The following is a 12310-nucleotide window of genomic DNA, read 5'->3' as shown; positions in this document are numbered from 1 at the left end:
CTTGTGTCCTCACCGTAGCTCTGCAATAGGCAAGCGTATAGTCGTTGAAGACGTCTTTCGTTAGGTTTCTATGTGTTTGTATATATACCTGATATGCTATAGATTATATGTATTCTGATGCAGCTGAAATGTACATACATGTGTTAATTAGCTGAGTTTTATCTGAATGTTCCCCCCTCCCCCTTCCTCCTTGTACAGTAACCGTGGTGATCTATTCTATTTTGCTGCATTTGTGATTATTCACTCTTAACCAATAAAAACTCTGAAAGTGTTACTGTCCCTGGCCAATTACAGTACTGTAAGACAAAATCATACATCCACACGGGCAATCTTATCTTATTAAGGACAAATCAATGAATTACAATGCCAAACGATGTCATTTAACCAAGAAACTGATTGCTCTTGGTTTGTGTATATGTTTTGTGCAGGGTATGTCGGTGTGTTGGAAGACAAAAACACCTTTTTGGTTCTTAATTTACTTGTTTTATTATTATTTATTTCAGAAGGTAGTAGGCAGGGAAAAGCGCATTGTTAAAAACCGACAGCTTTCAAGAAAAGTTTGACAATGACAAGGAAAATTCGACAGAGATCACGAGACAGAAGTTCCCACAGCACACACCCAGAGGCCTGCTGAACGCAGTCCCCTGGGCAAAAAAATAAAACAATGCATTATTTCATATCAGGAATATAATAAAGAAAAGTCATTAATCAAAAAAAGAGCCCTCAAATGGATAAAAGAATAAATCATAAAGCCCTGACTCAAACCATGTTCGTAATTGCATTAGAACAACTTTCTGTTCAAATTAATTAAGTGGGGATGAGGACTGCTTGTAGCGTCCAGGGCAGCGCTTTGAAACTCTTTCTATCAAGAGTTGGGTTTTTTCCGTGGGGCAGAAACAGAATAATCCCAGCGATGACATGATTAGGTGGAAGTGCCCTACGACATAAACACACACCTTTTGAATTGATTAATAGGACTAGGCGAGGGGTTACAAGGCTTCACCAGGCTGGAACAAAAGAGGGACAGGATGATAAAACACAAGGTCAAAACTACTTTTCTATTTGGTTTGAATCCCAACTGGTTTTTGTTGACATGATGTGTTGCTATACGGTCAACCTAAAGGACTCTCTCTCTCTCCCTCTCTCGCTCCCTCTCTTTCACTCTCCCTTTCGCCCTTGCCGGTGATGTCATCATCCTAGTCCATCGGAGTGCGTTTCTTTCCCTCCTTCTTCTGCTTCTTTGAGTCTGAAACGGTGGAGGGGGGTGGAGACATTCCAACTGTCAGGTGATGTTGATCATGGGATACAGCAATCTTAGAACTTAGAAGATGGGGCAAAGCAATTTTGCGCAATATGTTTGGCATAATAACTTAAAAATGGAATGCCTGATATACACCTCAATATTTCTGCTACACATTTCAATCCATGCCTTGGTTTTCACAGCGATAAGTCAGGCACACATTTACATCGTGAAGACATCCTTGATTTAAATATTGTTCCGATTTCCATCAAGGACATGAAAAAAACGAAAAAACAAACATAACTTTCAGTTTTCCACCAGAAGGAAAATAGTGTTTATTTAGTCTTTGCTACTAGCTTGAATGTGAACACTGCTCAGCCTACTGGCTACATGGCTGTTGAAAACATCCTTCATCCAATCCCCCCTGAACACAGGTTGAAGGTGGGTCTGTGTAGGTTTGCTCTCTGCAGTCACTGGGTGACACAACGCATTTCATTTCTCTCAGAGAAGAGGACAGAAGCCACACTACTCTGCAGAATCCACTCACTTGTTTGCTTTTTCTCTGTGGCCTCTACGCTCCGCTGAGCAGGAGGAAAGGGCATCACATGAGATGTGGCAGTCACCCTCTCCCTCTCTCTCTCTCTCTCTCTCTCTCTCTCTTACTAAGCCTCTCTCTCTTACCTATTTCACCCTCCCATCTCTCTCTCTGTTAGTTTAACTGTAAGGCGGCTAACCCTAGCCCAACTGTCAGACTACTAACCCTAACCCTAACCGTCAGATTGCTAACCCTAACCATCAGAATGCTAACCCTAACCCTTACCCTAACCGTCAGACTGCTAACCCTAACCCTAACCATCAGAATGCTAACCCTAACCCTAACCATCAGACTGCTAACCCTAACCCTTACCCTAACCGTCAGACTGCTAACCCTAACCCTAACCATCAGACTGCTAACCCTAACCCTTACCCTAACCGTCAGACTGCTAACCCTAACCATCAGACTGCTAACCCTAACCCTTACCCTAACCGTCATACTGCTAACCCTAACCCTAACCGTCAGACTGCTAACCCTAACCCTAACCATCAGACTGCTAACCATAACCCTTACCCTAACCGTCAGACTGCTAACCCTAACCTTAACAGTCTCAGAGTGTGAGTGCGTGATACAGTCTATGTGCGCAAGCATGCCTGATACAAAATCTGTAGAAAGTGTGTCTGTGTGTGTGTGTGTGTGTGTGTGTGTGTGTGTGTGTGTGTGTGTGTGTGTGTGTGTGTGTGTGTGTGTGTGTGTGTGTGTGTGTGTGTGTGTGTGTGTGTCGACATGTAGGAGGGGATCACGAATCTACACTATAAATGGAATGAAAAGGCAATTTAAATGAATATGAAGGCCAACCTTCTTGCCTTTATTTACGTTTCCTACACACTGCAGGAAGCCATTAGACAGCACAACAAAAAGGAAGAATGGGTCTCTAAAATAGCCCTTATCTTCTCCGGAATCTAGTGACTGGGGGGGGGCGTTTAGGAACAGAAAGGCACAGATTGTCTCCTGTGTAATTAAAGAACGTGTTTGGATCGCCCCGGCCTTCCCCTGACCTGATCTCCAGTAAGGTAACTAAGATCTGCACTCAGTTTATTACGTCATTACAACCTGGAGTCTTTAAGATGAAGAGACGTTTACATGGCTGTGGGGCGATATTAAAGGTGGTTTGGGTTTGCCTAACCCTAACCCTAACCTACCTATTTTGGTTAAGGTTAGCCTGAACCTAACCCTTACCTACCTATTAGGGTTAAGGTTAGCCTGACACTAACCCTTACCTACCTATTAGGGTTAAGGTTAGCCTGACCCTAACCCTTACCTACCTGTTAGGGTTACGGTTAGCCTAGGGTTAGCCCAACCCTAATCCTTATCTACCTATTAGGGTTAGGGTTAGCCGGACCGAACCCTAACCTCTCGATTGCCCCTATTTTATTTCCATGATGTGATGTTGATGTGCCATTACCAGGCAATATCAAAGCCTTCCCTCTAGTGACATCACAAATGACATGGCTGTCTACTCGTATGGCGGTCAGCGTTTTCTGTCCTCTGTACTGGAAACTACGACAATGTTTTCAGGCCCCGGCTTCCAACAGATGTCAATCCGTGGAGCACCGGTTTGAAGAATTCTTTCAATTAAAATAAGGGCAAAGCAATTTTGTCAGCGGTATGGACTCACCTCTTCTGACCCCCTGCTAACATTCTCATTTAGTGAAGAAGGGAAGCGGTGGTTTGAAAAGGAGGGAGTGAAGCCTCTGTAATAAGACCAAGATATTTGACAAGCACACAATTAACCACCCAACAGCAAGTTCAACTCTTGACCTTTGCCTTTTGGCCGTCTTCCGCTCTCTCCACATCATTACTTTGAGACAGAATTCTTCTCAGATTAAATAGGAACATGAGATGGGGGTGGTTTATCGTCTGGAGTGTCAGAGATTCAGCCAAATGGTTCGGGACTGATCTCCAGTGTCTTCAGTCTATCTGTTGGCGTCCATGAGATGATGCCCGCACCTACCTGCTCCATCATGTCCGGATTAATTGGGAGTCGCTTTAGATAATAGCATTTGCCTAATGACAAAGACAGTGACAGTCTGTAGACTGTGTGTTAGTCTGCGTGTTAGTCTGCAGACTGTGTCTTAGTCTGTACACTTTGTGTTAGCCTGCCCTGTAGACTGTGTGTTAGTCTGTAGACGATGTGTTAGTCTGCGAGTTAGTCTGTAGACTGTGTGTTAGTTAGGCTGTTCACGCTGTGGCTCGGAACCAGGAACAGTCCCTATCTTGCAGCTTTTGGTTTTGACGGTAAACAATGGCACGGTACCGGATGTCCTCCGAATTTTTCAGATTTACATTCATACAAGTGAAAATATATACAGTATATCTGCCGTATTCTTCAGTGAAAGTCTGTACATTTATGCAAATGAAGTTCCGATGGGCATGATTTTCATCAGCTCTGGATTGTGATCTGCTCCCTGCATCACAGCTTTCATTCATTCCAACGCCTGGCTCTGAACCACATTCAGCCTTTTAGCTTAGCTGGAATGAAGCTTGGGGCTGACAGGATTATAAATGGAAAAAACGAACTCAAGAAATAACCAGAAAACATATCCTTTGTAACAGGCTCCTGCATAAAAACATAATTATAAGTCAAATTTTAAAAGTTATTTAGACAAATTCTAGGAAGGTGTTTCAATGCGTCAAGAGACTATTTACACTGTTAACCAATAACATCCAAACTGTTATAACGTCAACACTGTTAACCAATAACATTCACTCTGTTAACCCATAACATACATAAAGTTAAACAATAACTTCCACACTGTTAACCAATTACATCATCCCGTAGTAGGGAGCTTCGTCATCTATGAACTAAACCCCCAAAGAGTCCTCCAGTGACACCTCTGTAAAGGAGCAGACCCAGGATCAGTGTTAAGAGTGTCCTATGGTGACAACTCTGTAAAAGAAGCAGACCCAGGATGAGTGTTAAGAGTGTCCTGCAGTGTCACCTCTAGAGGGTCCGTAGGGTCACCTTAAGTGGGTCTGTCACCTTAAGTGGGTCCGCCCTCAACCCACCTTGCAGTTTGGTCTTGTGGGTCTTCCCGCAGGGTTTGGTGGCGGTGACAGTGGCGGCACAAGTGGCGTCCATCAGGGCTCTTTTCAGGGACCCCGTCCGGTTCTTCTTCCCGGTTGCTGGGTCACACTCACCCCAGGCCTGGAACTCGTACTTGCACTCCCCTGGAGACAGGGTTAGGGTAAGGGTTAGACCACTGAGGGAAAACAAATGTTATGCTTAAAGGAAACCCCCTAACCTTGCCTTTAAATACTGCTTTCAGGTTTGTGGTTGTGGGAGTGTGTGTGCATGATGGCTGGCTTAAGTAGCCTCACACACACTCCCCCAGTGGTCATTTTAGGGTAGGGCTGCTGGCCTTCCCATAAACGCCCCTTTAATTCCCATTCAGTGAGCATAGGGTGTTGCAACAATGCTACATGAGCAGGGGACCGTTCAGGCTCAGCTAATCAGAGGATATTCATGTCACAGCGTATGTTTCACCTGGATAAGGGGCCTTCTGATGCAAACCGTTGTAGGGGTTTGGTTAGTAGGGTTGGGATTTGGTTCTTTTTGAAGGAGGATAGAAACAGCCTCAGTTTCCATCCTGGTTCATTATGTTATAAGATAACTGTCGACAAATGAGGGACGTCTCAATGGAACGGTACTGGGGTGGTTCTCCTTCCAGAATCGTACACTGTCTTTTTTATGAGGTCTCATTTGGGATTGCCGCCTATTTCCCATCCAGGGAGCGAGGAAAATAAATAATAATTTTCCACATACTAATTAGCTCTCTCCTTAGAAAGTGTTCGGAAATACGAATAAAACATAATACAGACTATTCTGCAGCAGATGAAAACATTAAAAGCAGCACGAGTTTCATTCTGATAAAAGTGATTTCATCCTTTGATGAGTAAAATATTATGCGTGTTCAATTTCCTCCGTTTTAAAGAAACACTGATAAGTACGGCATGGTTTTCTCCGTTTTTTCTCGAGTGCTGCGTGTATCCAACTATTAAAAGTCAAAGTTATCATTATATGTAATCATCGGGTTCAAAGTGTGAGCAGTAGTGAAACGATTTTCTAAACATTCCACTATCTATTTTTCTCCACTATCGAAGATATTGTTCTCAAATGTCCACATATGATTAGCAGAATGTCAGTGTGTGTTTATCAGAGCTTGTGTGTGTGTGTGTGTGTGTGTGTGTGTGTGTGTGTGTGTGTGTGTGTGTGTGTGTGTGTGTGTGTGTGTGTGTGTGTGTGTGTGTGTGTGTGTGTGTGTGTGTGTGTGTGTACTCGTCCTAGCTCATTAACATCAGCATAGTCACGCTCCTTATGTGCATGCATGCATCCACCATGTTTGGTTAGCGTACATGTTGATGCACAACCACATGTGTTGGTGGAGGTAGTGTTAGTCATGTCTGTTAGTCATGTCTGTATGTCATGCCTGCATATGCATTTATTTTGTAATTGTCTGCCTCTCTGTCATTTCAACAGCGTTACTCGTTCGCCCGCTTCGATTTCAACATAAACCCACAGTGGATCCCGAGTCGCTGAAGTCCCAGGGGGTCAACAGAGAGGAGAGAGAGAGCGATAGAGAGACAGAGGGAGAGCCTAAGAGAGAGAGCGATAGAGAGACAAAGAGAAAGACTAAGAGAGAGAGAGACAAAGAGAGAGAGCATGAGCTCCATGTTGCTGGAATTCTTCTCGCCAGCTGAACACACTTTGTTGGCTGATATAGCGCACACACACACACACACACACACACACACAAATACCCCTTTGACCACTGCCCCCCATACAGTTCCTCCTAATGCAGTGTAATGTATGTCTGTCCACGAGGTAAGGAGAGATTCTATGGACTCCATGCATTAGTTGATCTGAGCCCAGGGCCAGAGGCTGGTGGGAGGGCGATCTTTTCTTTAGGTCACTGCTTTTACTCTTGATGTCCTGGCCCCCTTTTCAGCACGCAACGACAAATACTGTACGCGTGTGAACACACAGATGCATGCAGACAAAGAGGATGTGCTTGAAGGCACGTACACAGAAGCACACAAGAACAAGCACAGACACATATGTACATATATAAACGCTAATTAGTCTGCCTGTCCATTGCCTCTGAACTACCTAACAGACACAGATAACCCTAACCCCCTACCTAACCCTAACCTAACCCTTTACCTAACCCTAACCCTAACCCTCTACCTCACCCTAACCTAACCCTCTACATAACCCTAACCTAACCCTCTATCTATCCCTCACCTAACCCTCTATCTAACCCTCACCTAACCCTCTATCTAACCCTCACCTAACCCTTTACCTAACCCTAACCTTACCCTCTACATAACCCTAACCTAACCCTCTATCTATCCCTCACCTAACCATCTATCTAACCCTCACCTGACCCTTTACCTAACCCTAACCTTACCCTCTACCTAACCCTAACTGAACCCCCTACCTAACCCTAACATAGCCCTCTACATAACCCTTATCTAACTCTCTACCTAACCCTAACCATACCCTCTACCTAACCCTAACCGAACCCACTACCTAACCCTAACATAGCCCTCTACATAACCCTTATCTAACTCTCTACCTAACCCTAACCTAACCCTCTACTTAACCCTAACATAGCCCTCTACATAACTCTAACCTAACCCTCTACCTTACCCTAACCCTCTACCTAACCCTCTACCTTACCCTCTACCTAACCCTATCTATCTATCTATCTATCTATCTATCTATCTATCTATCTATCTATCTATCTATCTATCTATCTATCTATCTATCTATCTATCTATCTCAAAATCTATAGTAGTATCTATCGATCTATAGATCTATCTATTAATGTACGTGTATGGATAGATCTATAGATCTATCTATTAATCTACGTGTATGGATAGATCTATAGATCTATCCATCCATCCCTATGGAGTCCTGCTGACCTCCAAACTTCTTCTTCCAGTTGCAGGGGATCTTGCAGCGCTGGGTCTTGACGGTCTGCTTGCACTCGGCCCCGCCGCGCGTCCCCTCCCGGGTCCCCAGGCCGCAGTCGCCCTCGTTGGCCACGCACACGCTCCACTGCCACTCACTGCAGTCCGACCGGCGCTCCTTCTTACCTGAGGGGGCGGAGCCACAGCATGAGGAGGCGGAGCCACAGCATGAGGAGGGACGCTGAGCACCGTATATACACCCTATATATACTATACTAGAACTTTATACTGTACCTTTGACTTTAACTCATAGCGGTAAAGGTCTTAATGTAAACAGCGTAAAGGTCTTGATATACTGTTATACTGTTTATATCAAGACCTGTATACTGTTTATATTAAGACCTGTATACTGTCAATATTAAGACTTTTATACTGTTTATATCAAGACCTGTATACTGTTTATATTAAGACCTGTATACTGTTTATATTAAGACCTGTATACTGTTTATATTAAGACCTGTATACTGTTTATATTAAGACCTGTATACTGTCAATATTAAGACTTTTATACTGTTTATATCAAGACCTGTATACTGTTTATATTAAGACCTGTATACTGTTTATATTAAGACCTGTATACTGTTTATATTGAGACCTTTATACTGTCAATATTAAGACATGTATACTGTCTATATTAAGACCTTTGTACTGTTTATATCAAGACCTTTATAATGTCTATATTAAGACCTATATACTGCTATATTAAGACCTTTATACTGTTTATATTAAAACCTGAATACTTTTCATATTAAGACCTGTATACTGTTTGTATTAAGACCTGTATACTGTCTACATTAAGAAATGCATACTGTGTATATTCAGACCTGCATACTGTCTATATTAAGACCTGAATACTTTTCATATTAAGACCTGTATACTGTTTGTATTAAGATCTTTATACTGCTCATATTAAGACCTGTATACTGTCTATTTTTTAAGATCTATATACTGTTTATGTTAAGACCGGTATACTGTTTATATTAAGACCTATATACTGCTATATTAAGACCTATTTACTCTCTTTATTAAGACCTTTATACTGTTTATGTTAAGATCTTCATACTGTCTATATTAAGACCTGTTTACTGTTGATATTAGACCTTTATCACTATATATTGGCTTTATCAATGCTCTCTTCTGGGCCATCAAGACTTTATGAATTATACTGCTTGGATATATATATATATAAGACCTTTATCGCTTTATACTGTTCCTTATCAATACTCTCATCCTCTTAATATGATACGTCATCAAGACCTCAGGATTTAAACTGTTCACATAAGTCTTATCAATACTCTCATCCTCTTAATATGACACGACATAAAATAACAGTCAACAACACAGTCATGTTAGAACAGGAGTAGGGTGAGAAAGATAGAGAATGAGGGAGAGAGAGAGAGAGAGAGAGAGAGAGAGAGAGAGAGAGAGAGAGAGAGAGAGAGAGAGAGAGAGAGAGAGAGAGAGAGAGAGAGAGAGGCCTACAGTCATTCAGTGAAAGGTCAAAATATTCAACCTAACATGGAAATGCAAACATAACTGACTCATAATTAAGTCTGAGCTCATTTGCCTTAACTCAAGGTTTAAATTATCATAAAATGAATCTGACACTTCACCCAATTACAATCTCATTAACATTCCTATGATAGGAATAAAATCATGGGATAATACATCAGACCAGTCACTCTGCTGCTCTATAGATCTAGATATGTAGAAATATGTAGAGCAGAGGAGAGGAGGACAGGAGGAGGTGGAGGTCAGGTAGAGGAGGAGGTGAAGGAGGTATAGAAGGAGCAGAGGAAAGGAGGAAGAGGAGGAGTTGAAGGAGGAGTCACCTTGTTTCTCTGTCTTTCCTCCATCGGTTGCCATCACGGCGACCACCAGGAGGGCGATCAAGGCCACCTGAGACCACAGCTTATGACCCTGCATCCTGAGAGAGAGAGAGAGAGAGAGAGAGAGAGAGAGAGAGAGAGAGAGAGAGAGAGAGAGAGAGAGTAAAAAGGTAGAGAGGGAGGGAGAGAGAGAGGGAGAGAGTAGAACGGTAGAGAGAGAGAGAGTAGAACGGTAGAGAGAGAGTAGAACGGTAGAGAGGGAGAGAGAGAGAGAGTAGAACGGTAGAGAGGGAGAGAGAGTAGAACGGTAGAGAGAGTAGAACGGTAGAGAGAGAGAGAGTAGAACGGTAGAGAGAGAGAGAGAGTAGAACGGTAGAGAGGGAGAGAGAGAGAGAGTAGAACGGTAGAGAGAGAGAGCGAGAGAGTAGAACGGTAGAGAGAGAGAGAGTAGAACGGTAGAGAGAGAGAGAGAAAGAGAGAGCGAGAGAGAGAGTAGAATGGTCGAGACAGAAAGAGAGAGCAAAAGAGAGAGAGTACAACGATAGCAAGAGAGACAGCGACAGAAAGAGGGGGTGGGAGAAGGAAAGAGAGAACTCATTATGAATAAAAACATGGAAAAAAGGCAACCACCCATTCATTGATTTATTGGACTAATCAGTCATGTGTTCGCTTGCGTTAATTGTGAGTGAGGTGAGGTAACAAAGCATTTGCTTATAGTTGCAGAGGAATTATAAGGCAAAAAGAGAAACCAAATATTACTCATTCTCTTTTCAAGAGGAACAGTTAATTTATCTTCCTTTTATTTGAAGACTAAAATACTTGTCTGTTATATCCCAGTGTATGGGCAATTAACTCACTCCCTGTTAAGTATCACCTCTCTATAATTCCTGAATAAATTAGTAAATTATTTAGGCCTATTTCCATAATTCTTCCAGTTGGTTGTGGGTTAAAGATATAGACATCGCTATAGACACTCTCTCTCTGTCTCTCTCTCTCTCTCTGTCTCTCTCTCTCTCTCTCTCTCTTTCCGTGATTCTCTCTCTCTCTCTCTCTCTCTCTCTCTCTCTCTCTCTCTCTCTCTCTCTCTCTCTCTCTCTCTCTCTCTCTCTCTCTCTCTCTCTCTCTCTCTCTCTCTCTCTGTCTTTATTTCTGTCTCTCTCTCTCTCCCTCTCCGTCTTTGCATCTCGTTTGCTGAAGGCTCTGAAAGCCTTCGGTGCGTCGTGATTGGATAGACAGCATGAGACTGGAAGCAATTACCGGGCGCCTTCATGCCAGAAACCGTTTCTCTGCACTCAGACGATGAGGACAGCAGTAACACGTCTGTTTGTTAATCAATCGCTGGCTCCTACACCTCGACACTATGAGGCTCTCTCTAAGCACCGCCACTATAATGAGTTTGTATGTATTGATGAGACTTACAATAAGAGTATATTAGTTATCCATTTATGAATATTCGTTTATGCAATCATAAGTATTAACTAACAATGATCTAAAAGTTTATTAACAGTTAACTAATGGTCTAGTAATAATGGACTAATGGTGCGATACCTTAGTTAATATGACCAACGCAAGCAGTACTGCCTCGCTGTGAAGGGGCTTCACAAAGGGAGCCTCATGTGACTACACTTTATTCTAAACCGTTCAGTGAGTGACAGCTGTTCCGCCGTTTAGTGTCCATCAACAGAGGCAGCGGTTGACCTCCTGACCGCTGAACCCTCCGAGGCGCGGAGGTCCCCTCTGCTTCCTGCTGACGTGGGACAGACGCGCCATATCGCCTAGCAACCCATGAAGGAAGCATTCTGAGCAAAGACTCAGACTCTGGGCGCTTCGGTGTGGCTCGTTGGACTCACCTTCTAACATCTAACCATCTCACTCTCTCACCCTCTCACATTCTAAACTCTCACCCTCTCACCATTTAACAATCTCACATCTCACTTTCTCACTCTCTAACCTCCTGACATCTCACCATCTAACATCCCACCGTCACACCTCTCACCCTCTTACTATCTCACCATCTAACATCTCACCATCTTACATCCCACCATCTCACCCTCTCACCATCTCACCCTCTCAACATCTCACTCTCTTACTATCTCACCATCTCACATCTATCATCTCACCATCTCACCCTCTCACCCTCTAAAATGTCAACAACATAGTAACTACCAGTACTCTACTACTAACTAACAGTGCTCTACTAATAACTACCAGTACTCTACTACTAACTACCAATAATATAATACTAACTACAAGTACCCTACTAGTAACTACCAGTACTCAAATAGTAAATACCATTGCTCTACTAGTATCTACCAATACTATACTAGTAACTACCAGTACTCTACTAGTAATCTAAACTGGGATTGGGCTCTTCTCTAGCCTACCTACAAAGTGTACAATGGTTATACTGGTGATACTGGTCTAGTGCTGTGGTTGACGTTCAGCTGTCAAACTCTGTTGTTCCTCTCTCTCTCTCTCTCTCTCTCTCTCTCTCTGCTCTCATTGTATTTCTTTTGTTCTGATTCAACAAATAAAATCACACATTACAGCTACCCAATATAGCCTTGGCAAGAAAGAAACCATTTGAGATAAAGATTTAAATTCAAGTCTCGAGAACGATTAATAAGGTATAATATCTTAAGAGTAAAAATATGTCCGATATTTATACAA

At 42.8% G+C, this 12310-nt stretch overlaps 1 protein-coding gene across 2 annotated transcripts in view; it reads right to left on the bottom strand.

Moving 5' to 3' along the window:
- Positions 1–460: 460 nt before the first annotated feature.
- ptn (pleiotrophin) overlaps positions 461–12310 on the bottom strand; it is a 45015-nt gene continuing 33165 nt past the window's right edge. For both annotated transcript variants that reach the window (XM_030342176.1, XM_030342175.1), the window contains 4 exons: positions 9644–9738; positions 7764–7937; positions 4845–5006; positions 461–1246 (listed from right to left, as the gene is read on the bottom strand). In XM_030342176.1, coding sequence (XP_030198036.1) covers positions 1197–1246; positions 4845–5006; positions 7764–7937; positions 9644–9737 — 480 coding nt within the window. In that variant the 5' untranslated portion in view covers position 9738 and the 3' untranslated portion in view covers positions 461–1196. The remainder of the gene's footprint in view (positions 1247–4844; positions 5007–7763; positions 7938–9643; positions 9739–12310) is intronic.

This window comes from Gadus morhua, chromosome 19 (genome assembly GCF_902167405.1).
Source record: "Gadus morhua chromosome 19, gadMor3.0, whole genome shotgun sequence".
Classification (NCBI taxonomy): domain Eukaryota; kingdom Metazoa; phylum Chordata; class Actinopteri; order Gadiformes; family Gadidae; genus Gadus; species Gadus morhua.
Note: the sequence above shows the minus strand (reverse complement) of the source record. Positions and strands in the feature narration are given on the sequence as shown.